Genomic DNA, 27361 nt, shown 5'->3' with positions numbered 1-27361 from the left:
AAACTTTTACTTTCTGGAGTGTTGTCTAATTTTGAATATATTTCTAGTTACAGGTAGGTAGCCGTGTTGGTCTGCCGTAGTCGAAGCAAAATAAAAAAATTCCTTCCAGTAGCACCTTAGAGACCAACTAAGTTAGTTATTGGTATGAGCTTTCGTGTGCATGCACATTTATTATTATTATTATTTATTTATTTGTTTTGTTTCGAATATATTGCATTAGTAAATTTTATAGCTAATGGTTGGATCCAAAGTAAGTTGGCCAGATTTGGGTTACTGGACCTACATGCAAACTTTATGAATTTCCCCCCTTTTCTTTATTCTAGAAATACCCAATATCTCTTGAAATTGCATGCCCATATACTATAGTCTGCATTTGCTCTGGACACTTCCTCTATTTGCAGACAAATTTAGTGTTCCATAAAGTGTGACGAGACTTTGCGTGGGTGGTTGCTCTATTAAGTTTATTTTCAAGTAATATATAGTTGCACGTGCTTGGCACAGCTGCCTCCAGAAAGCAAAAAATACCACAATTTCAGTCACCTCGGAATAATGTACCATTCTACAGAAGCTCATTTGGGGAGACAATTATGAAAACAAGTCAAAAGATCTTGTAAAATGGCTGCCTTAATCTTATCCAGCGCCTACATACTGTGGTAGGCAGCATTCTCTGAAGAAGAACTCAGATTAAGATCTCCTGATTAATTTCAACCAGAGGAATTGATGATGCAGTTTTCACAGAAGACTCTAGTCTTTTCCTTTCCCCTTCTTCTTCTGGTCTCAGCTGGTTGTGGAAGATTTAGCATAAATAACTGTTTATTGATAGGTAGCGTGAGCTGTCAGGAATTTATCTTAGATTTTGATATGATTAGAGGTTGGCATGGAGGAACCTGGTGCTTGCAAATGCCATATATGGGGGGAAAGTTAAGCAGATTTTATGATATGGCATTGCCTCACCCTGCAATAGGATTCTAATCAGTGTGTGAAATGTCACATGCCACCTTCCGAGTCGCAGTCAGACTGGAATGCAACTTCTTTTAACGACACAATAATTTTGTGTTGCAGTTATTCTAGTCAAGTTCCAGATCTGCCTTAAGCCCCAATGGTTTCATTTGGAAAGGTAAGCAGGTACCTGCTTGAAGCCCATGGAACTTAAGGAACAGCTTCAATGAACACAGAGAGACTTCTTTCCATGTAAACATGCATGGAGTGTGAGAAAGTTCTTTTTGTATTTTCCTATATCATATCCTGACGGGATGGAAAACTGGGACCCAGAACCTCAGGGTCTGAGGAGAGCTATCCAGGACCGCAGACCCTCCAAGTGTCCCAATTTTCCAGAGACAGTTCTGGAATTACAGAAGCCATCCTGGTTTCTGATCTGATTCTGGAATGTCCTGGTTTTCTTTTCCCCTTTCCCCCAAATCTCAGGAATACAATTAAAAGTGGTGGAGAGATCAGACACACACACACACACACACCCTGGTCCTTATTGGAAACAGGAGCCTTTGCTGTGTGTACGTGCAAAAACAGAGTCCTATTTATCCTGAAAATAAAATACCTGCAGTAAATGAAGCTGGCATACAAAGCCTTTTTTTATTTTTAAAGGAAAATATAACAAATCCACTTTAAATCCTTTAATTGCAATGCTTCAGCAGCCAGCATTTTTTTAAAGGAAATATGTGGAGTGTTTATATTGTAAATTGAGCCTTACTCTGCAAGCCTTTACATGTCTACTCAGATGTAAATCCCATTGTATTCAATAGTGTTTACTCCCAGGTAACTGGGTAAAGACTGTGCAGTTTTACACTAAGCATTTTTACTCAGAGGTGCGTTCCACTGAGTTCAATCGGATTTACTCTCTGGTATGTTCCTTATAGGGGACGCGGGTGGCGCTGTGGGTAAAAGCCTCAGCGCCTAGGGCTTGCCGATCAAAAGGTCGGCGGTTCGAATCCCCGTGGCGGGGTGCGCTCCCGTTGCTCGGTCCCAGTGCCTGCCAACCTAGCAGTTCGAAAGCACCCCCAGGTGCAAGTAGGGACCGCTTACTGGCAGGAAGGTAAACGGCGTTTCCGTGTGCTGCGCTGGCTCACCAGATGCAGCTTGTCACGCTGGCCACATGACCCGGAAGTGTCTCCGGACAGCGCTGGCCCCCGGCCTCTTGAGTGAGATGGGCGCACAACCCCAGAGTCTGTCAAGGCTGGCCCGTATGGGCAGGGATACCTTTACCTTTACCTTTTATGTTCCTTATAATTCTCAGTTTCTTTTACAGTGGAACCTTGGTTTTCGAACGTCATCTGTTCCAGAAGTCCGTTCGACTTCCAAAACGTTCAGAAACCGAAGATCAAAGGGCTATCAGCAAGTTCAACGGGGAAAATTGAGAAACGCGCCTCGGAAGCTGTTCAACTTCCAAGGCACGTTCAGAAACAGAAGCATTCATTTCCGGGTTTTTGGCATCTGGCTTCCGAAACGTTTGGCAGCCAAGACGTTTGAAAACCGAGGTTTGACTGTATTATTATTAGTAGCGGCAGCAGCAGCAGCAGTATTTCCTGCCTTTTCCCCTGACTCAAGGCTGATTACAGCTAAAATTTTATTTCATCCCATTTATCTGTTGAAGGTGTTGTACCCGATCCCTTCCCTCACATATTTTTTTCTTTACAACATTCCTGCGATGTAGGTTATGCTGAGAGGCTGTAATTGGCTCAAGGTAACAGATGTATATGTGTATATGACGCCTGTGTGGGAGATCAAACGCAGGAGAAGCTTCCTGATGTAGAATAGAACATTCCTATTTTCATCTGAGAAAAGTTGGAGAGTATGGGACTGTGTGTGTACAGGAATAATTGGTAAGACACAGGAGCAGTGTGCTTCAAAAATCCAGTATCAACAAAGGCCAGATAATGCAAAAAGCACTGAATACTGTAACATATATAAGTTATGCAAATTAAACAAGCTGTGCGTAATTACTTACCTTTTGCTTAATCAGTTTTGATGGTAAAGGACAAAGAGCTATGAGGAAAACTGTAACCACACCTTTAGTCTTTAGACATGCTTTCAAGCATCTGTTTTGCAACATTTGCTCTTTCTAAAAAAGAGATGCAAGATCCTTAGGAAGTCAGATTTTGCAACCCATTCCACAATATTCATTTGCTGTTGTTGCTTCTGCAGAATTGTTAACATGCAGGCAGCCTTAAAATAGGGGTGGCCAACATCAGCTTCTGATATATATTTATTTATTTCATAAAGTTTATATGCCTCTGGATTGTAAAAAAAACCCAAGCAAACCCAACTACATCAAAGTGGTTTACGAAAGATAAAACTAAAATCAAGAAAAATTAACATAGGCAAGCAGTTAAAGACCTCTATTTGCCAGGCCCAGTATAAATACTAGAGCCTGGTTATAGCCTTCTGTGTAACTGTTGTGAAATAAGACTCAGGTTCAGCCTTGAAAAGGAGGAATCTTCCTAATGTGTGTATCGTTTTGTCTGGCTCAACTACATTTGCCTGAGACTTTGAGCTAGTGATTTGGGAATATTGTGGAAACAGAGAAATGTAATTGAGGGGGGATTTGCTAAAGGTGAAGGAAAACAGAGGGTTAAAACCAGGGGTGGGAAACCAGATGTAGACAGCTGGCCAGTTTGTTAACCCCCCCCCCCAGCCAAGCTACCTTTTGGCAAGTTTTATAGACTGGCAGGGGCAATCACTTTTGCACAGTGCTAGGCATGGGGCTTTGCAAGACAACAGTAAATGTTATAGACTGTTACGTCTTACATTTATTGTGTGAACATGCGAGCATGCAGGCTCCTGGAAGGCAGATCACATTTGCTGTCTTTCTCTGGTCCTGCTGATGCCATGCTACTGACGTCTAAGCTATGATTTTGCTTAATAGGAGTCACCTGAACTTGAGTTTTTCCTTGGTTTACAGCTTGTGGTTTGTCTGTAGCGAGAGGAACAATGACCTCATGTTCAGATGACATGCTACTAAGCCCCAGGTAGAAAGCAGCAGTAAGACCAGAGAGGAGCTCACCTCTCTGGGAATCAGCACACTTGCATGTTTGTGTGCTAAGCCATGGCTTGGCTTTGCATAATGTGTGAACTGAGTTACTGACTCCCAACGCAGTTACAGTAAACCAGCATAATTCAACCATAAATATTTTGTGTTTAAATATGAACATCCATGCATACAGGTATTGCGTATCCCTGTTTAAAGACATAGACTCATCAAGCCCATTATTCATCTTGTAGGCAAAATAATCCATTTTAGGATGGAGCTTGAAGTTCAGAAATTAGAAACATACTTGAAGATGCTTATTTATCATTTCGTCATTCTTTAAAACAGAATAGCATCTGCAAGACAAAGGAGAGCTTCAAAGTCTTATTTCCTTTTGTTAAAAGCAGATGAATGTGTTCTGATCTGACTTCTTCTTTTTAGTGTCCCATAATGCGTTCACATTTTTCCTTTTAGTACATTTTTTTCCCCTTTTTCCACTTCATATGACAGTCTTTGCTAGAAATATATTTAAATGACCGTTTTCGGCAGCAGGAGGAGAGTACAAAACACTGGTGGAAATGTATTCAGCACTAAAGGTCACATTAGAAGTATATCAGGAATTGGAGGGAAATAGATATTGAGCCCATTTTTTCACCCATGCAATTATATATTTAGCATAATTTGTATAATATACCAACATTATTATCTGTGTAACTTCCATCAAAAGTTGTTTTCCAATGCCCCAGAAGTCAGCAGTCATAACTATGATTTATACTTACTGTTTATATGCAGTGAAAAGTTGGTTTCTGTACAAATTGCACAATATTTGAACACCTTGGTTTGTCCAAAGACCACTGAACATAGCAGATTCTATGTTGATGGCCATTTCTGTAACCAAAACCCACCATTTTTGCCTTACCCATTCTCAGTATAGTTCAGGAATTTGCTCAGCTCAGCAGTGTTTCTGTCCCTAAGGTATGGGGGGGGGGATTAGTGCCATGCATAGATTCTTGTCTTTCTTTCTCATCAGTTAGCAGAAGCAGCAAAAATTATGCAGATCAGTAAATAAATTGTAGGTGGCATTATGCAAAACAAGGGAAGTCATTCATCGGTGCCAGATTTGCATGATTCATGCTGGCTATAGGAACATGGGAAGCTTCCTTATAACTGAGTAAACCAATGGACCATCTTGCTCAGTACTGAAGGCACTGACTACACAGATTTCGGGCAGGAAATATTCTGAGTTGCTGAAGATTGAACCAAGGACCTTCTGCATGCAAAGCAGATGCTCTACCCCTGAGCTATGGCAGCATCCAGCTTTTGTTGCTAAATTTGACACACTAGTGCAGAGTTTTGCTTCTATGCAGAGAACACAGCAGTAATATTAAACTACCATATTTTTCGCTCCATAAGACACCTTTTTCCTCCTAAAAAGTAAGGGGAAATGTCTGTGTGTCTTATGGAGCGAATGCGTGGTCCCTGGAGCCGAATTGCCCAGGGGCGAAATGCAGATCATGCCTTTTTTTTTTTTTTAGAAAGAGGGAAGGGGGTGTTGAAACAAAACCGCCAAGCAGCTGATCGGCAAGCGATTGGGAGGGATAAGGGACTCTAGAGATAAAGGAGGCTGCCTGGGAGCGGGGAGGTAAAAGCACATGGATCCTCGGGATTTTTGCATTGGGCTACCCCAAACTCACCGTCAAATCACTTATCATGGCTGTGGCCACAGCATGAACCACAAAAATCATACATCCACTGTTTCGTTCAGATTTTTTTTTTCTTGTTTTCCTCCTCTAAAAACTATGTGCATCTTATAGTCAGGTGCATCTTATGGAACAAAAAATACAGTAATTTTAAGCTACTTCATTCAGAAGAATCTTTATTTTGCATCAGCCACTAGGTGTAGCAATAAAATGAAATGTACTGAAGACAGAGGTGAAAACTTAACTATACAAAATTCATTTTGGAGATGTACATCAATAATCAAATAACGGATCTTATTCTAATCGCCCCCACTAAAAACCTTGCAGTTTTTGCTGTCACCTGATCATCATGATCTGCTAAAAGAATGACACAGTAGCAATGGCTGTGCGACCCGGCATGGACAATAATAGAGGGGTAATAACCTCACTCCTCAAATCTTTGTAAAGAGTGCAAGCCAGAAGCACATGTGGCACTGACTCAATACTGCCACTTCCACATGAACGTAACCGTTTTTCCAGTGGAATTTTTTGAAATCGGCCCTCAAGTACAGCCGAAGGCAGTGCATTCAATCTTGCGAAAGTGAAAGTGCGCCTGCATTTTGGAATTGTTAAATTTTGCAGATAGGGTGCCAAAGTGTCAAAATGTCACTCTATCATTGGGCGGGATGATGAGGTCAACCAAATAGCAGAATCTTTGGAAAACTTACCAGACTGGCCTCCAGTATCTCTAACTGAGGTCAATAACCTTATTTCACAGTTTAAAAATAATAATAAAGCACCAGGCTTAGACTATTTGCCCCCAGAGCGGGTTGAAGTCTAACATCGACTGGTGGGCCTCCCTGCTGGCAGTAATACTCTCATTCATTTATTCATCCGAGTTATTTCCTGAAGTTTGGGCCACAGCGGTAGTCAAAAAGGGCTAGTTCTAGAGACCAATAAGCTTGCTACCTGTAATTAGCAAATTATATGCAAAGTATCTTTACAGTGACCTACTTGATTGGATAACTGGGGAAGCTATTCTTGCTGAAGATCAAGCAGGATTTTGACATGGCAGACCCACTGCTTTGCACTAGCTACTTCATCTGTTTTGGCTTCCTTCAGCTGGCTTGTTTGCAGTATAAACGAACCTCTTGGAAGGGGATGTATTGATTTTAGGCATTCCCCCCCCCCCCCCCGTTTCGCACACCACAAAGAGTCATTTTGTATTTAACGTCTTCTTAAGGAGAAAGAGAAACATTGTTTTATGTAGGACTAATCTTATAACAGTGTACCGTTTACAGTGGTACCTCGGGTTAAGTACTTAATTCGTTCCAAAGGTCCATACTTAACCTGAAGCACCACTTTAGCTAATGGGGCCTCCTGCTGCCGCCGCGCTGCCAGAGCCCGATTTCTGTTCTCATCCTGGAGCAAAGTTCTTAACCTGAAGCACTATTTCTGGGTTAGCGGAGTGTGTAACCTGAAATGTATGTAACCCGAGGTACCACTGAATATATTTCTATAGTTGTCTGTGTTCTTATCCCTACAGATATACGAGATTTACGTTAAGAATTAATTATATGCTCGAACCGTGATTACAGACATCTTCATAGAATCACGGAATTGTAGAGTTGGGAAGAAACCACAGGGGTCATCTAATCTAACCTTCAATGCAGGAACTTTTTGCCCAAGCTGGGTCTTGAACCCACAACGACTGAGCTATTCCAGCTATCATCATCCCTTCCTCAACTTTACAATAAGCCTAAACATTTCTAACTTGCAATGGCTGCATCCTTCAAGTCAGTCTAATTAAACCTGTGATCAGCAGCAATTTTTCCAGAAGTCCCGCTTTGAAAAGGGCACAAAGGTGGTGAAGTTCTGCTACTTTATGTTGGTGACTGAGATTTTGCTATCTAATGTCTTTCCGTGGGTCAGATCTGGTCCAGAGTCCTCTGTTTGCGACTTCAAGATTAAACCTGATTGCAAGTGAGCAAAGGTGCCTTTGCCTGTTTGTTTGATAGCGGTTGTAGCTGCGGAAAGACACTGAATTTGATGCTGAGCTGGGCTGATTTCTGTGTATTAATTGGTACATGAATTGTAAAGTTCTTCTTCCATCTTCACAAGCGAGTCTGTTAGATTTTTCTATCATTTCTTTCGCCGCAGTTCATAGATTGCTGTAAGTGAGAGACAAAAAGACCATGTTTGAAGGACCTGAACTGATTTTGCCATTGACTCATCCTGTGCAGCTCAGATTATTCAGCAGCCCAGGGTTAAAATTTCCTGTGTGGAAAATGAGTGTCCTAAGATTATTTTTGAGGCTTTTAGATGTACAGATGAGAATCTTTAGGTTCCTGTACGCATAACTTACTTTTATATTACAGTACTATAAAATGAAAGGAAGGGGTAGGAGGGAGCACAGTGGTATTATCTCATTTTGAGAGACTGTGGGTTGTATCCATTGAAGTCACTCTGTTCGCACATGGACTTTTGTAACAGAACTTCCCCTCCCTTTCGCCCCTCTTCCACATGCCTCCAGATCTGTTCTGGGGTTTTCCCCTACCTTCCAGAGCAGATTTTTTGGGGAGGGAAAGAAAAAGAAAGAAAGAAAGAAAGAAAGAAAGAAAGAAAGAAAGAAAGAAAGAAAGGGTAAGTTCCATTAGACAAGTGGAAGCCCTTGCACAGAAGGAATGATTTCATTGGATACAGTAGGGGTGGACTTTGGTCTTTGAAATTTTAGCGGCGCCTTGTGAGAGGCCAAAATTCAGTTCTCCTCACCTCTCGCTTTCCATTCTGCTCAGTTCACTATGACATAGTTGCTGCACCCTGCAGCGCCCCCTAGGCTCAGCACCCAGTGTGGTGAAACCGGTCACGCTGCCCTAAATCAACCTCTGGACACAACCCTATATAAATCACTTTAGTAAATCCAACTTATTTACATTTGGCAAGCATAGATCTGTGTTACTTGCTGGCCCTTTCTCTTGATGCAAGGCGGCTGCTGTTCTTTTTCCAAGTGTTCAAGTAGCCTGATGATTACTGTTAAGTATGAAGTGCACACCTCACTAAGCCCAGATGAACCATTATGAGGATATTCAATATGGTCGTACCTTGGAAGTCGAACGGAATCTGTTCCAGAAGTCCGTTCGACTTCCAAAATGTTCAAAAACCAAAGTGCGGCTTCTGGTTGGCTGCAGGAAGCTCCTACAGCCAATCAGAAGCTGCAGAAGCCCCGTCGGATGTTCGGCTTCCAAAAGAACTTTCGAAAACTGGAACAGTCACTTCCTGGGTTTGATCATTTGGGAGCCAAAACATTCGAGAACTAGGCTCTTTGAAAACCAAGGTATGACTGTATTCAGAATATCTTGGGCTGCATGCATACCACCTTTCAGTTTTCTTTTTGTTGTATTTTGATACACACATTGGCACACCCAAATGTATTTATTTGTATAACTGATGCTTCACTATTACATTTTCACCTATGGAACTTGCACCAGATACGTGTTCATACTATGTTGCTTTTACAAACAAAATGAAAGTTAAGAGGCATAAATATTCCAACAGCCAGAGAAGCTGAACATCTGAAACTCTCTCTGACGTCTCTAGTTGTGGTTGTCAGTCCTTAGTATCTCATCTAGTCAGACTGGCCAAGCAAGGGCTGGTGGAGCTGGGAATTAAGGAAATTCGGGGCGGGTCACACTCTGAAACTCCCACAGCTATTGCAAATGAGATGAGCCATTTGCCTCTCAGTTTCTATAGGATGTTATTAAAACATACTGCTGCTGTGTGAGGAGAGCTTTTCAGCAGGGAGCTACACTAAAAGCAGAAATATTAAGACTGGGCTCTTCTATGCAGGTAAGTTTGACTGCACTGGGAAGTAAAAATGTTGTAAATGTTCAGCTCTTTTGACATCAAAAGTTGCAATGGAAGTTGTGGCACTGATTTGATATAAGAATTTGTATGCCAAGATGAATTACTTACCCATTACCTCAGTATTTTGCACTTTAACAGTTGCCAGACAGGATGCTCAGGTGGTTTCATACATAGGTCATGAGATTGATGTCCATTTCCTATCGTCAAAGTGTGAAGTATGGTGGTTAGAGGAGAAGTGCTTCTGGATATATTGTGGGTTTGATCGTCATGGCAAACCATTGCTGATAAAGCCATCCAAGTATAATCATAACCTTTTAAGGTTATGAATAATCAGGCATCTTACGGTCATGTGGAAATAAGTTCCATAGGCAAATGCTATATTTGGAAAAGAATTTCTTGTTTCGTTTGGGTGGTGTTCAACTAACAGAGTAGATCCATTGAAATTAACAAACATGACTTAAGTTAGGTCCATTTACCCCCAATGCGTATACTCTGATTAAAACTTAGTTGAATCCTACACCTTTTATTACATGTAGATGAACCTGAGATTTTTGTTTTAACTGTGTGCATGTGTGCGGGGGGGGGGGGGGGACGGGACGACACCTTCATTTAAGCTGTTCTTCTAAGGAAGGTGATGATCAGTTCCTCGCCTTGTTTAACTATTTTCCCCTATGTTCTACAGCTCTAAGCATTTCTACCTGAGGAGGCAAATATTGCAGACCATATAGTTTAGCAAAATATTATAAATGTATCATAGATGTAATGGAATATAGTACTGTATAGGCACTTCTAGCCTGTAGGACATATCCCGCACCCAAAAGTTGATAGAATTAAAACTATATAAATATATAAAATTTATTTAAACCATACAAACTAGGGAAGATTGGTACTGTGTAACAGCATGTCTTCTTTTAAAGAAAGTAGTTTCTGAAAGCATTAAAAAAAACCTGGAATCACCAAGCAGACTTGTGTGTGGGCTGCATACAAGGGCGAGACACTCAGATATACACCACCATCTATCTTCTGTCAGATTCTCTTTTAAAGGAAGCTAATGCTGGCTGGCTCTACATATGCTGGAATGCTGAGGTAATAGAGTGGACTGTATCCAGATTAGAGATGAACAAGATTAATTTCAAATTCTCCTCTCTCTCTCACACACAAAAATGAATCCCAACAAATAAGACAGTTTTGTGCAACCCCTTTCCTGCCGTGACCTCCAGCAGGAAGCTAGCAGGTATTCATTTGGGGGCAGAGGTAGGGGGCAGGGAAACAATATTCCATTCTGCCTGAAAACACATTTAATATACAGTGGACGCTTGGGTTGCGAATGTGATCCATGCAGGAGAAGGAGAAGAAGACGACTTTGGATTTGATATCCAGTCTTTCACTCCCTTTAAGGAGTCTCAAAGCGGCTAACATTCTCCTTTCCCTTCCTCCCCCACAACAAACACTCTGTGAGGTGAGTGGGGCTGAGAGACTTCAAAGAAGTGTGACTAGCCCAAAGTCACCCAGCATCTTCATGTGGAGGAGCGGAGACGCAAACCCAGTTCCCCAGATTACGAGACTACCGCTCTTAACCAGTACACCACACTGGCTCTCGTTTGCAACCTGCAGCACCGCGTGTGCGCATGCACGGGTTGCGATTTGGCGCTTCTGCGCATGCGCAAAGCGAGATTGCCGAAACCCGGAAGTAACCCATTCTGGTACTTCTGGGTTTCGGTGTGTCCGTCACCCGAAAATGTGCAACCTGTAGCGTCTGTAACCCGAGGTATGACTGTAGAGCACATTAAGTCTGTGCTCTCGTGTTTTATTCTCTATGATATTAACCTCATCTTCAACACTAAAGCAGCTGAAATGTGCCGTTCTTCATACCCGCTGAGTATAGGCCTCCAGTTAGAGGTAACATGCCATTGCAGACCTCTGCTAAGGTAAAAGTTGACCTTTCTGCCTAATGTTTAACTTTTCTAGCTTTCTGGGTGTGTCGGAAGAGCAATTTCACTGCAATTTGCATAGTGAACTGATAGATGCATGGCAGTAAATATAAGGCAAACTATGTTACAGAAAAATATGACACCAACATAATTCTTTGCTTTCAAATTCTTTTTAACAGGATTGCATCTTCAATGGCTGGGGAAAGATTGATCAAGTGGCTGAAATGAATATGAACACTATCCTGGAAGAGATTCTGATTAAAAGATCACAACAAAAGAAAAGGACATCTCCTTTAAATTACAAAGAGAGGCTTTTTGTGCTTACAAAATCCATGTTAGCATATTATGAAGGTCGTGCAGAGGTAGGAAACTGGGTTTAAATTGCTCATTTTTTGCCAATTTGTGTATTGGAGGTGGTGATTGTATGTTTGCTCTGCTGATTTAATATTTATGATGCTGAACTTTGCTACTTGTTAGACTGAGTTCATGCAGTTGGTACCTGATGAAAGGATCATAACCTTTATCTTAGTAGTTTACCTTCTGTGTGCAGGGGCATACCTAGGGGTTAGCCAGGTTGCTGCTTGCCAAGGATGCAGGCCCAGTGCGGGCACAAAAAAAGCGCACCTCTACACTCTGGCTTGGAGTGGCTAGAACTCCTACTGCCCACACTTCTGCCCACTCTCTGGGCTGCTACTCCACGGCTCTGGGTGGCCAGGCAAGGTGCACAGGCTCCTCTGGGCACCTTTGTGGAGGAATCCAGTCCTTGGTGTGGGCTGTCACAGCAGCCCTCCAGGGCCCCCTCTCCATTTGGTAGAAGTGTGAGTGGAGCACCCAGGGAGGCTGCACAGCAGTCCATTGAGGGAAGAAAGATGGAGAGTTGCAGGAGGAGGAAAAAGGAAGGGAGGAGGCAGAAGGAAAAGCAGCGAGTGGAGGGAGGAAAGCAGGAAGGCAGGCAGATGGACTGATGGAGGAGAAGGGGAAGAGGAGCAGACCAGATCTGACCCCAATGACCATGGCACAAAAGGCAACAAAAAGCAAATGTTTAAAGTTTCTGGTCCATAGTCTCTCCTGGTTTTGGAGGTGCCGATCAGCTCCTTGCCAAGGCACAAGGGAGCTGACGTATGCCTCTGTCTGTGTGAGATGAGTTAGATTGCACTGACAAAGCTGGAAAATGCTTCGCTTGTTGCAAAATCAGCTGCCCTGAACAAAGGACTGAGCATCAAAATTGTAGCGGGCAGGGGGGTAGAATAGGGAAATGGCATGCTGATTCACTGCATTGTTTTACAGGGGGAAAGAACTAACTGGAGTTGAATATCATTTTCTTTAAAAAGGGGCTGTAACATTTATGCGTTGTGAAATCACTTTGTATGTGACGTAGAACTTATCTCACATGACTGCATTACAGGACTGCACCAAAGTGAAGTGGTACAGGTCAGTCGGTGACGCACTTACTGTAAATCCTGCCAGGGTTCGTTGAGAGTCAACATCCCAAATGGGTAACACGGTTGGAATCTTAAGACCAGGTAGAAGCAAGCTAGACGAGGGTAAAGGAAAGCAGTGTAGTCTAAGGCCCAAGAGGCAGAGGTTGAAGGAAGAGGAGTAAGCAGCCAAGGTAGTTTAAATAATAAAAACAAAGAAGTAAATGTTACAAATTATAGGATAGTTCCCTCAGGAGGACTGGTGGTCCTTTTAGGAACTGATGGCATGGGCTCCCTGGTCTGGGCTTATTCACTACTGCCTTCCATCAGGGCACAGAAGGTTAGGTAAAGGTAAAGGTACCCCTGCCCGTACGGGCCAGTCTTGCCAGACTCTAGGGTTGTGCGCTCATCTCACTCTATAGGCCGGGAGCCAGCGCTGTCCGCAGACACTTCCGGGTCACGTGACTAGCGTGACAAGCTGCATCTGGCGAGCAAGCGCAGCACATGGAATACCGTTTACCTTCCCGCTGGTATGCAGTCCCTATTTATCTACTTGCACCCGGGGGTGCTTTCGAACTGCTAGGTTGGCAGGCGCTGGGACCGAGCAGCGGGAGCGCACCCCGCCGCAGGGATTCGAACCGCCGACCTTTCGATCAGCAAGTCCTAGGCATTGAGGCTTTAACCCACAGCGCCACCTGCGTCCCATGAAAGGTAAAGGGACCCCTGACCATTAGGTCCAGTCGTGGCCGACTCTGGGGTTGCGGTGCTCATCTCGCTTTATTGGCCGAGGGAGATGCCATACAGCTTCCGAGTCATGTGGCCAGCATGACTAAGCCGCTTCTGGCGAACCAGAGCAGCGCACAGAAACACCATTTACCTTCCCGCTGGAGTGGTACCTATTTATCTACTTGCACTTTTGACGTGCTTTTGAACTGCTAGGTTGGCGGGAGCAGGGACTGAGCAACAGGAGCTCACCCTGTCACGGGTATTCGAACTGCCGACCTTCTGATCGGCAAGTCCTAGGCTCTGTGCTTTAACCCACAGCGCCACCCGCGTCCCACACAGAAGGTTAAGGGGAGGCTTTTTATAGCCAACTTTAACAGCACTTGCAGATTGTGGGACTTTAAACGCATGACTGGGTAGTACAGTACATCCCGCAACTCCTTCAGCAGACGTGGTAAGGCATTGGAGAAAAGCATGTCCTGGCTCAAAACCCACAGAGCCTTACAAACCCTTATTAACGTTTAAATTGTGGGTTGCGTGGTCTGCGTTGCAATGGAAAGAATAGTCGCAAATGGGCTGTTCCCCTTCTTCCCCTCCCTGCTTGAACCCTTGTCCCACGAGGTTTTTTATGCTCTTTACAGGCATGCGAATCCTGCCCATGGAGCTGCTGGGTACCTTTCTCCTTTCTCCCCCTCTTGTGCTATTCTCCAAAACAGTGGTTGTGATGGGCATAAGGGGATTCATAACACTTCCAGTAGGCATGCCTGGGGCCTGGCAGTAGTGGGGTTGCTTTTATTCATTAAAGTCGTTTACACACCATTTCCCACTCAAGGAACCTGAAGCAGTTTACAGAATAAAATTCTAACACTCAAATGTTAAAAACATATAAAATTAAATAATACACATAAAATCAACAGCAAGCAATAAACAACACCAGGGAGATACAGTGTTTAAAATGGGCCAGTAAGCTAGTTGCAAAAAATGTGTTTTTAACCATGGATGCCTCCTGTATAGCAGGCAGCAGAACATTCCAAAGAGTGAGCGTTCCACAGAGAAGAACTGTTTCTGTGTCATCGCCCAGCAACATGTTGTAAAATGTGGCCCCACTAGCAAGGCCTCGTGTGAGTAGATCTGTATAGCACAAAGGTGATGGTTTATGTACCCTGGTCCCAGGTTTATGACTTCGTAGGCCAGCAAAAAATCCCTGAAAATGGCCCAGTAGAATGGTTGGCCAGCACAGTGCATGGCTAGGTTGCAGCTTCCAAACCAATCCCAAGGCCAGCCCCATAGAGAGCACATGAGAGCAGTCAAGAATTGAGATCACTTGTGCTTAGCTGTGCTCTTTGAAAGCTTATTATTATTCCACAGCATTCAGGAGGCCATTGGATCCCATAAACTTCTGGGGCAAATCACCTTAATGGGTTCACCACCCTAGCAAGGGCAGGGGGAGTGGAATCGCAAGCCTGAACTTCACCAGATAGTGGTCTGACCATGACAGTGGGGTAATTTGAACCCTTCCACCTAATATCCAGGACTGCTGCCCTTCACATGAGGCATGGAATAAATTGAGGGGATGATTTTTTTCCATTGACCCAATGACCACTTGATACAGCCCCATGGCTGTCATGGATGCCATGAAGCCCTAAGCCAGCCCTGTCAGACAGCCTCAGTGTGAATACTGAAGTACCCCAGAACCTATTGATGGCTATACTAGTGGGGCTGATGAACTGGGAGTGTTTTGATGTCACCATGTGAGTGCAGGGAGTATACTGTGGGCATCCCTGACACTGTGAGCTCATTGACCCCTCTCCAGTTGTGTATGGTATGTGGACATTGGCACTGGTAATCCCTGATTGCTTGGCACTGGCAGTATTTTCAAGTACAAACTAAGGAAGAAACTGGGGAACTACTGAGACTATAAATTACGACAGAAAAAGCAGAGACAACTGGAATACCTACACAGTATTCTTCATTTGTGCAGTTACATTATTGTATGCAAAATGTGTTTCAAAATGGAAAATGATTACTTAGTACTGAAACTTCACAAGGGCATTGATGTAAGAGCTTGTGCTGAGCAGTGCCTGGTTGGATGGATGCAACCCAAGACCAAGAAACTAAAGCTAAAAATTCACAAGGGATTTAATTTTTCATGGGGTGGGGAGAGCATCTTAAGTTAAATGTGTATGGCATCTTCCAGATGTCAGTAGTTCTGTATTGGGAGGCTGAGGAGCAAGGAAACATGTTTTCTGGAGAATTAAGACAACAAATCCATTTTTAAATTGTGAAGTAAAAGAATTGTTATGTCAACTAAACAGAGCTATGCTGGTGCAGATGGACTCTGGGTATTGTTATAATGTGAGAGCCATTTAAACCAGAGGCTTGAAAGTGATTTTGCAGATTTTGAAAAGGAAATGCTGATTTGAGGGTTCACTCCTATGCCTGCTTTCCTGTATGTAAGGGTGAGACATGCATAGGATTCTGTTGGATAAAGCATTTCATAGGTCCTGCTTTTCAGAGGATTTAGTGTAGCTAAATCCTCTGAAAAGGATTTAGGGACGCGGGTGGCGCTGTGGGTTAAACCACAGAGCCTAGGACTTGCTGATCGGAAGGTCGGCGGTTCAAATCCCCGCGACAGGGTGAGCTCCTGTTGCTCAGTCCCTGCTCCTGCTAACCTAGCAATTCGAAAGCATGTCAAAGTGCAAGTAGATAAATAGGTACCGCTCCAGCGGGAAGGTAAGCGGCGTTTCTGTGCGCTGCTCTGGTTCGCCAGAAGCGGCTTAGTCATGCTGGCCACATGACCCGGAAGCTGTATGCCATCTCCCTTGGCCAATAAAGCAAGATGAGCGCCGCAACCCCAGAGTCGGTCACGACTGGACCTAATGGTCAGGGGTCCCTTTACCTTTAGTGTAGCTCAATGAAATGCTGGTGTTTGACAGATGCTGTCCCAGTGCAGTAGTCTCAAAGCCGTATGCGTTTTAATAAAAATACTTGGATCCTTCTTTTCTGTCCAAGGTGGCAGTCATTGTCGTTTTCTTTAAAAGCAATTCCAGCATGAAATCAACCACTTTCCCACTTCTCCAGTAGAAATAACTCCCTGGCAACCAGCACAGCAGATGTAGAGCCTCTGATTTGAAACAGGCCCTCATGCAGTTCTGCGTTTGCAGGCAACATTAAGCCAGATTTTCTGGCCTATCATGGTGTACCAAGAAGAAACAGCATGCTAGGACCTGCTGCCCAAACACTCCCTTTTCACACTCCACTGGTGAAAGTGGGACAAACAAACCTTGATCTGAACCAGTGATTGTGGTTCGTGACTTCCTAACAAGCCATGGTCACTGGCCAACACGAAGCCAACCGTGGTTTGTTGCTGGCTTTCTGATTTTGGCTTGTTAGGGAGCAATGAACCACAATCTCTGCTTTAGATGTCATGGTAAGCCAAGGCTTCCTGGTTTGTTTAGCCTGTTTCCACCAGGGGAGAATTGAAGCTGGAACAGGGCAGCCTGTGGCAGCATGTTGCTCATTCCTGTTAAGCCACAATCAGCCAGAAAATCTGGCTTATCTTAATGTCAATGCAGAGTGTGTATACGTAGTCACTTAAAAAATGTCAGCATGTTCAGTGCAGGTTGGGCCAGCTGTCCGATATTTTACTGCCACAAACCTGCTTTTGTTTTGCAAATAGTAATCTGTGCATTTATCTTTCTCATGGTCCTCCTTTGGTCTAGAAAGGGAACTGCTTGGTCTAGGAAAGGAACAGCGAAAATTCTATGATAATTACCTTGGTAAACAACAACAACAACAAAAGCAGATGGGGAGAAGGCTTTGAAAGGTCTCCATTGCACTGGCTGTGTGGGTTGGTTCTAGTTACCCAGTAACGAGGAAAGGCACTTTGCACAATGCTCAGACACCCTTTGTTTTCACAGATTCTTCATTCATTGAAAACCAATGCTGATGCAAAACTAGAAATCCTGTACATAGCTAGGAAAAGAATACAGATGTTGCTGGAGTCTTTAACTCCCACAATGAGAGCTGGAGACTAGCAGTGTTTGGAGGGCCACAGATTCCCCATTTCTGTTTTAAATTAGCAACAAAATCATGGTGGATCTTTTTCAGGGAGCTCACATGTTTCTCAGTAACCAAAACCACAGGCTTCCCAGAGATGAACAGAAAGCTGCTTTTGTAAATTTTGGCCTAGCAGTCAGTGGTGGGACCTGCATTATTGGGGCCCTGAATCTTGAGCTGTTATGTCGGTTCCTTCACAACCAGCAGCGAGGTCCGGGTAACCACCATTATCTTCTTCAGTGGGGTTGTTCCATGACAGATCACCACATTATTATTTTTTTACGATTAACTACTAGATCTCAGATTTTGATTAAATTTACTCTGCTGGGTTATCTCAAATCGCAAAGTCACTGATGTGATTAAAAAAATTTCTATGCCTTATAGTTTTTGAGTTATGGAGGGGTGAAAATTAGGGAAATGTTATATATATATATATATATATATATATATATATATATATATGTCAGGGAACTGCCATCAGAGACCAGAGGAGAGGGAGGTCGCCCCAATGATGCAGGGGAGGGGACTAGCAAGGAGAGAGAGAGAGCTTCCGCTGGGGAAGGCAATCAAGGGGACACCAGGAAGAAAGGAGAGGCTGAGAGCCCTTCGGAGGGAGGGCTCCGAGACTCTTCAAGTGAGATCAGCGGGGAGAGCACCGGACCCCCGCTTGGCACGCCCACTCTGCGCAGAAGGCTTCCGCGCAGAGAATCTAGGCAGAGACTGGGTGTCAAGGAATTTTTATGTTGGAAGAAGTTTAGAAAACGCCCACTGACGGATTCTGCCAGCGACTGAAGCAGCCGTGCCTAAGGGCTGCTCAGCCAGGGAAAGGCGCAACCACCCCAAGCAGCTTGGAGCAGTTGGTGGTTTACACACAAGCAACCCCAATTCCCATTATAATATATATGATGCATGTTGCATCAAAGAATGATGAAATTGGGTCAAAGGTAGGATTCAGTGGCTTAGCCAAGCTGATGTTTTCATAGTACTGGTGACACAAATCCGTTGTAAACACAGCAACATAATTAAGTAAGGCAGATATATAATGGGTTTGTATCTTTAGTGCTGGCAAAAGTGGCTGCTCTGTTCTCACTGTCATCTTCTTGTGTTTCCAAAACAGTGCAAAGCCTTGAAATAACAGTACTGTACATTGTATCTGTCCACTTTCCTCCAAGTTCAGTAATGCTTCAGTAAAGCTGAGAGGCTAAAAATATCGTTAGACATTCCTGTTCCCAGACAGTGAGGTCTGGGGCAGTAATAGGCAAACTCGGCCCTCCAGGTGTTTTGGGACTACAACTCCCATCATCCCTAGCTAACAGGACCAGTGGTCAGGGATGATGGGAGTTGTAGCACCAAAACATCTGGAGGGCCGAGTTTGCCTATGCCTGGTCCAGGGCTTTAGTTTTCATTCAGGTGGCAGATCACTAGTACTTAATTGTGTCTTTATAATAACAGTAGATATATAGTACACCCACCCCAAAGTGAGACCTGGGTTCACCCTTCTTCATTAAGCCCCAGGAATGTTGTACCTAAATCCTGGGTGCCAATCCCCTGGGCTATAGCAGGGTGCCAAATAACCGGGTCAAAACAACCTTGCAAGGTAGAGCTGTTGCACTCCCCCTGCCCGCTTGCTTCTCAACCTGAGCCAGGGGAATCTCGTTTTTCTGGAAATCCTTGGGATTCATGAAAACAACAGCCAGACAGACAAGCTCTCTGCCTTCTGAGCTCCATGCCCACAAATTACTTGGTAGCATTGTACCAGTCAAGCACCAGATTTAGAGCTAGATTTATTTTAAGAAGCCACACCAAGATAAACGAAGCAATTTCTTAAGGAGATTATAAGCATAGGTGCATAGTACCCATAAGAAGGCGATTAAGAAAAAGGCTAATAGTGTAAAAATACAGTTGAGAATTTAAGTACAGCCGTACCTTGGTTCTCAAACGGCTTTGTTGTCAAACAAATCGGCTCCCAAATGCCAGAAACCTGGAAGTAAGTGTTGCGGTTTGCAAACGTTTTTCGGAAGCCGAACATCCGACACGGCTTCTGCTTGAGTGCAGGAAGCTCCTGCAGCCAATCGCGCCTTGGTTTTTGAACGGTTTTGGGAGTCGAACGGACTCCTGGAATGGATTAAGTTCAAGAAACGAGGTATCACTGTACTGTATAGAATGGAAAATAACAAAGCTAGCTTGCCTCACCCTAGCACTAACTGTTAGAGTCACTTAACCAGGAAGCAGCACCCAGGCACATTGTTATAAGAATTTTAAGGTCATATATATATATAATAAATTTTCATAAATGTACCAATGTCTGGAGCAGCACAGGAAGACCTTCCTGAAACCATTTTGACTCCCTGAAACCATTTTAACTCCCAAACTGACCAAATATTTTCTCTGCAAGGAGGGAGGGGTTGGGGGAACTTTCCCATTGTCTCAGGAAGTGGGTGATCACCATTTCAGAGGAATGGGCGGACTACCAGGAGACGCAATCAGATAAGGCATTATCAGAAAACCTGCCAGACAGGAAAAACAACACTCAAATTTCTGTTGTAGACCGCCTTTTCTGTGATGTAGGCAGAGAAAACAGCAAAGACCTGATGAAGAGAGCACAGCAGAGGTTATATTTTCTGAGAATCCTCTGGAAAAACAATCTCTCAAAGGACCTGTTGATGGCATTTTACCATTGTACTGTGGAGAGTGTATTAACTTATGGTCTGTGTGTGTGGTTTGGGAGCTGCACGGCCAGGGGTAAAACAGTGCTGTCCAGGGTTGTAAAGACTGCAGAGAGAATAATTGGGTGCACTCTTCCCACCTTAGATCAAATCTATGCTGCCAGGTGCCATAAGAAAGCTGCAGAGATAGCGCAGGATAGTACGCACCCCGGAAATGATCTCTTTCAGCTTCTGCCTTCTGGAAGAAGGTACAGGGTTATAAAGACTAGGACTAGCCACCTGAGAAACAGTTTCTACCCAAATGCAATTCTGGTTTTAAACACAGTATAAGGAGTCTCTATAGGAGTATATTGTATTTTAAAATGGGGTTTCAGAGTTTTTAGGGGTTTTTGAATGTCTTATGTAGATTTTTCAATTTCATTGTTCTGTATGGGACAATGACAATAAAGATATCGTATTGTATCGTATGATGTTTGTGGGGGGTGGTCTTGGGTTACACCCCTTCTGTGATGTATGTATGGCGGGGTGGTCTTGAGCTCCAGGGCAGGGAATTTAAAATGTCTATATAAGGGCAAGCACACCGTTGTTCTATGTCCTCCTCCTTTCCTGCGTGTGGGGGGAGTACCCTGTTGCAACAGATCAATAAAGATCAGGCTTACTAGTTGCTTTGCTTCTCAATATTCTCTGGTTGGCCTCTGTTATTTTCTCCTACCAATAGGGAACCCACGTAAGGACTCTATATGGGCTCTTGGATACCCCATAAGGGAAGAAGGGCAGATTTTGTTTACAACAGATGGCGACACACGCAGGGACATTTGGTTGCCCGGATTCTGGGAGCAAGGAAGGACTGGTGATCCAGCGCACGCCAGGCAGTTTGTCAGGAGGAGCCACCAGTCCTCCAGTGATCCCAGGGTCTGGAAATAACTGGAGATCCACCAGGGTTAACCAGAGGAAGCAAAGCTTGATCAGGCTGGCCTTAACCAGTCAAGAGATCCCAGGATCGCCAGGCACAGCGCATGCGGAAGTGATTATAAGTAGGAAACACGGGTAGTGGGTTGGGTTCTCTAAACCACAGCAACCAAAATTTTTATACCAACAACATATAGGTGTTGCAATCCGCAATATCCATACCAAATGGGGCACCTGATAGAAGATCAGAACCATTTTTATAAGAAAAGGTCTGGATACAAGAGGCAGTTGTTGCTTAGCTCATCAGTGCCTAAGAATAATTTCTAGTGCTAGAGGGTGTATGTCCTGACACCTGAGTTAATTTCTGCCACAGGGTGGCAAGAAGGAACTAATTAATAGGACTTTCCTCCCCAGTAAGTACTCTGAAACCTGAGCTAAAAGCCATTTTAAAATAGGCATTCTGAATTGGTTTTCCTTTGGCTTGCCTTCACGCTTGCCTTCTGGCCACTGTGGTGAAGCTTGAGTTCATGCTCTTTTCCTTCCCAATCCTCCGTTTTAATGCAGCAGAGAAAGAAACTAGAAGTTTCTGGTTTTAAACTCACCACAGTTCCTAGCGAAACTAAGCTTTAGCCTTTGTTGTTCTCAAACCAGTATTGAAATAAACTGCTATTTAAATAAGCCACAGTTTATCCAAGATCCAGTGGCACAGAATCCATAGTTAGTTCAAAATCAAAAACATGTTCTTTCAATCCCTTCCTCTTCTGTGCTAATAAGGATTGGTGAGTGTAGATCATATAAACAGAAAGCTCGCAACTCTTTCAGATAGCAGGGAGCCTTGTCTGAACTGAGCCTTCTATATCTACTCAAATTAAAATAAAATGGTTTTCTCCACCTTCAGCCCCTGCATACACACGTTGAAGGTGCATTGCCAGTCATTAAAAACCTTCATTTGGTAACCCCCACAAAGGAAGCACCAACCAATCCACTGTGATTATTAACAAGCTGTCAGTTTAACAATGGATGGTCACCCAGAATCTGTAATAAAACTAAGAAAAGTTTCTGCCAGTCTGTTTGCTGATTCTGAAGTGGTCCATTGATCTTGTGTGGGTCATAATTCACCTGAACTGAATCAGGTGAATCTGCTTTGGAAATTGAATAGGGTGGGTTCGTCCTCCATCTCAAATAATAGCATGTAACTTATTGTATATCGGATGCCATATTGGAAATACTACATGGTGAGGAATTAATCTTCTTTGCTTTCTTGAGAACATTGTGTGTGGCTTGACATGAGTGGCAGCACCTATGCTGTACATATTTTACTCTGTTTCTGTTCGTTAATATAATTATCCCAGTAAAATATCCTGGGACTCCTTTGGAGTTCATCAGCAGGATAAAATCGCTGATTCTTCGCGAGATCAGCTTGCCTGAAATATTTTTTCGTCCACCACTCTTCAATATGTAGCTGTCCAGGTGTGCATTGGGCTTCTCCTGGGATGTGCTTCCTGAATGTGCCTTGGATCACTCCCAGAGTCTTCTCTTCTCATGAGGTGGCCAAAGTATTGGAGTCTCAGCTTCTGGAAGGACAGATCCTGAAGCTGAGACTCCAATACTTTGGCCACCTCATGAGAAGAGAAGACTCCCTGGAAAAGACCTGATGCTGGGAAAGATGGAGGGCACAAGGAGAAGGGGACGACAGAGGACGAGATGGTTGGACAGTGTTCTTGAAGCTACCAGCATGAGTTTGACCAAACTGCGGGAGGCAGTGGAAGACAGGAGTGCCTGGCGTGCTCTGGTCCATGGGGTCATGAAGAGTCGGACACGAATAAATGACTAAACAACAACATAGCCCTCCAGAATTTGCTGGGCTACAGTTCCCATCTTCCCTGACAGCTGGCCATGCTGGTTGGGGCTAATGGCTGTTGGAGCCCAGCGATATCTCAAAAGGGTCACAGGTCCCTTGTGTTGAAAGATGGGTCCGCATAGCCATATATGTGCTCATGTAAGGGAAGAAAGCACGTTATTTTCATTGGAGTGAGATTGACTGGACCCCAAACTACCGTATTTTTCGCTCTATTGGACGCACCGGACCACAGGACGCACCTAGTTTTTAGAGGGGGAAATCAAGGAAAAAAATATTATTCCCCCCCCCAGCCCCAAAGAGCAACGGACAGGCTGCACGCAGCCTATCCACTTCTCCCAGAGCTTCTCGGGGCTGCGGGGGAAGCCCGGGTTCCCCCCCCCAGCCCCAAAGAGCAAAGAAGCCAAGACAGCGCGCGGGGTCCATAGCCGCGCAACCTCTCCAGCCAGGAGCTAAACCTCTCCAGTGCAGCTAAAGAAAAAGACAAGGCAGCAAGCGCAATCCATCCCGCTCGCTGCCTTGGCTTCTTCTTTAGCCTTGCGCAGCATCTTTAGTCTTGCGCAATGGGATGGATTGCGCCTGCTGTCCACCGGGGCTGGACTAGATGACTCCTGGGGTTCCCTTCCAACCCTGCAATTCTATGACCTCGGAAGGTGTTTGGGGTCTCCACCACTGGAGGCTTTTAAGCAGCAGTTGGGGGACCATCTGCCTGGCGTTCTTTAGATGTGATTCCTACATTGTGAGGGGGCTGGGCTAGATGACCCTCGGGTGGCCCTCCCAACTCTATACAGTCCTACAGTTCTGCGGCAGGGGATCCACAGCCACTTCACACAATGCCCACTCCCAATTTTCATTGGAGAGACATGTGGCTTCACTGTCTAGGTAGGTACCCCCCTACCTGCCACACTTCCCCCACCCCACTTAAGCTGAGGGAATTCCTGCCCAGAGAAGCTCCCAGCAATCACGGAGGAGGAATCCGCTGCAGCCTCCAGCAGCGGAGGATCCATGGTCCCCTTCCTTCCCTCCTCCGTAGTTGCTTTGAAGCAGGAAAATGGGAGAGGAGCTGCTTACACGAGTGTAAGCTGCCCCCCTCCCACTTTCCTGCTTCAAAGCAATCACGGAGGAGGAATCCTCTGCAGCCTCCAGCAGCGGAGGATCCATGGTCCCCTTCCTTCCCTCCTCCGTATTTGCTTTGAAGCAGGAAAGTGGGAGAGGAGCTGCTTACACGAGTGTAAGCTGCCCCCCTCCCACTTTCCTGCTTCAAAGCAATCACGGAGGGGGGGAATCTGCTGAAGCCTCCAGCAGCGGAGGATCCATGGTCCCCTTCCTTCCCTCCTCCGTAGTTGCTTTGAAGCAGGAAAGTGGGAGAGGAGCTGCTTACACTAGTGTAAGCTGCCCCCCTCCCACTTTCCTGCTTCAAAGCAATCACGGAGGGGGGAATCCGCTGCAGCCTCCAGCAGCGGAGGATCCATGGTCCCCTTCCTTCCCTCCTCCGTAGTTGCTTTGAAGGAGGAAAGTGGGAGAGGAGTTGCTTACACGAGTGTAAGCTGCCCCCCTCCCACTTTCCTGCTTCAAAGCAATCACGGAGGGGGGAATCCGCTGCAGCCTCCAGCAGCAGAGGATCCATGGTCCTCTTCCTTCCCTCCTCCGTAGTTGCTTTGAAGGAGGAAAGTGGGAGAGGAGCTGCTTACACGAGTGTAAGCTGCTCCCCTCCCACATTGCCGCCTCAAAGGGAGCCCGGGAGGAGGGAATCTGCTGCAGCTTCCCCCACCTCCCGCAGAAGCCGCACGCTCTTTAAAGGGGCGGTGCGGCTTCTCCTGGCTTTTCTGGGAGGTGGGGGGATTCCCCCACCTCGTAGAAAAGCCTGCAGGAGCCGCACAGCCTTTAAAGAGGGTGCCGCTCTTGGGGGCTTTTCCCCCAGGAGGGAGAAGGGACTGCTACAGCCAGTCAGTCCCTTCTCCCTCCTGGAGAAAAGCCCGCAAGAGCGCACGAAGCTTGTGGGCTTTTCCCGCCTGCCTCCCCCCTGCATTCGCTCCATAGGACGCACACACATTTTCCCTTGCTTTTTAGGAGGGAAAAAGTGTGTCCTATGGTGCGAAAAATACGGTACTTGTCAGGGGGGGGAAACCTGTAGTAAAACAATCTAAAATAACACTATCATGCAGAGTTGTTCCTTGACATTTTCCACAAAGTTTGCTGCTGCTGATATGTGCGCAACTTGAGGTGTTTTATTCATTTATTTTTAAGAACTGTAGGCTGTGTTTCTCATGCGTATTTTTAGCTTTATCTAGATTCATGCATCCTGACATACTTCCTGATTCTGAGCAGTGAAGCGAGAACACTGAGTTCACACTTTTTGCTTCTCAGCCTTGCGTTGCTCCTAAACGGTTTTATTTGGATTTTCTTGATTGAGCATGCGACAAATGCAGTTTACCAATATTTTTAAAGAGACTTTTCAACGACAATGCCAAAGTGTAGCAGAGTGGGAAGAGAACAGCCTTTCTGCAGGGAGAACGCTTTGTCGCTTCAAACGAATGTTTGCTGGGTGTACATTCCCACACAGGAATTGTACTGCAAAGTAATGCAATGCGTCATTGACTGAGGCTGAGGGCTGGGTGTGGCTGGCTGTTATAGCCAGGGAGTCGACCAGAGGGAAGAAGTTTTCCCTCTGGTCCATTGTCTAAATCGTGCCCCAAAGCTCGCCTGCAATTGGCCACAACCACAGAGGAACCCCAGCAGCCAGCACAGCTGGCAGAGGAGGAGGTTCTGCCCTTCTCTGGCCATGTTGAAGCCAGAAGATTGCCCCCAACCGCCAGGCTGCAACCATCACTCCCCACCAGCCAACAGATAAACAGCTATTCCCACATACAGTAGGAGTTGTACAACAGAGTTTAAATGGTCCGTAGGATTTCAGAGCATTGCTTGCAGGAGGATTTTATTTCTAGCCATTTATCTCTTTAAAATTCTTGCTAGATGTGCATTGGATTTTTAAAAGGGTGAAATTAAATATCCAGGAGCAACGCGTTAAAGCCATGTAAAGTGTATATAGTAAATGGAAAAGAGGTGCATATTTATTGCCACCAACTATTGTGTGGAAAGATTTTGTGTACTGCTCCATTCTTTGTTGTTTAATTGGGTGGTAACATGTGCACCAACAGCTTTTATTTTCCCTTTCCTCTGATTTTGGTCCTTTATGAGCATATAAATTTACGCATGTTTTGAGGGATGCTTTCCATCTTCATAACTAGATCACTTCCAGAAGACCTGCAAAAAGAACAGGCATCCTGTACTTGTACAAAATTTGTTTCGTAGTTATACTATGTCCGCTATTTACTGAAGATTCGGTCTAGTTTTTTATTAATAGTTTCTTAATTGAATTTTTCAAAAAGAAACAAAAACAGTCAAACCGTACAAACTAAATAATTTGTGAGGAAGTTCTATGACACTGAACAAAACCATTGTTATTCCACACTTTGGGCTATATTTCCCCCTCACTTTCCTTACTGCAAAAAATTGTTGGGCAAATTTGCCATGCCCACTTGAATTATGCAACCTTAATTTTCTGGCGTGTGATTGAATCCCACTTGCACGATAGCAACAATCTTAACTTTAACTTAGTTAATATGATTAGACAGCAAATAATATTGTTGCTTAAAATATTGACTTATGAAAGTTTAAGACACATGGCTAGTTGTGGATCAGGCATTGCTATGCAGAAATCTTCTTGACATACTTGTGTCAGTCTCTGAAGAATGAATCATTATAAATTAATTTATGGGAGTCACTTGCAAGAACACTCCTAGTAATGAAAATTGCACAAAGAAATGATTTCAATAATCTGAGTAAGAAATTTAACCCTATGAGGGGTTTTTACTGTGTCTTCTGTCTTCTGCAGTCGTTAACAGCTATCAGTAATTATGATGCATTTGTGCTCCACCTTCAGGAATGTCAAAGCCATTGAGCAATGTGTTGTTAAGTTTCACTTGAACAAGAATTGTGCTGTGCCCTCTTCTGGCATAGCCCATAAAATTGAATTTTGCAATATCTCTGAAATTTGTACTGTAACCTCATGCATTTAAAAAATGTGACCTCATTACACATTTGTTTGACATGTTGCAGAAAAAGTACCGAAAAGGATCAGTTGACATTTCCAAAATCAAGTGTGTGGAAATCGTGAAGAATGATGCTTTAGTTATTCCCTGTCAAAATAAATACCCATTTCAGGTAAGTTTCTAGGGTTGAAAACGCAGTCAACTCCATAAAAATACGGTA

General features: G+C 44.4%; 1 protein-coding gene across 3 annotated transcripts in view; it reads left to right on the top strand.

Annotated features, from left to right (window-relative positions):
- The window catches only part of TEC (tec protein tyrosine kinase), a 60718-nt gene that overhangs the window by 12135 nt on the left and 21222 nt on the right, over positions 1-27361 (top strand). For all 3 annotated transcript variants that reach the window (XM_028745126.2, XM_028745125.2, XM_077934350.1), the window contains exons 2-3: positions 11636-11818; positions 27209-27313. In XM_028745126.2, coding sequence (XP_028600959.1) covers positions 11681-11818; positions 27209-27313 — 243 coding nt within the window. In that variant the 5' untranslated portion in view covers positions 11636-11680. The remainder of the gene's footprint in view (positions 1-11635; positions 11819-27208; positions 27314-27361) is intronic.

The sequence above is a fragment of the Podarcis muralis genome, chromosome 9 (assembly GCF_964188315.1).
Source record: "Podarcis muralis chromosome 9, rPodMur119.hap1.1, whole genome shotgun sequence".
Lineage (NCBI taxonomy): Eukaryota > Metazoa > Chordata > Lepidosauria > Squamata > Lacertidae > Podarcis > Podarcis muralis.
This window is presented reverse-complemented; position numbering and strand designations above follow the sequence as displayed.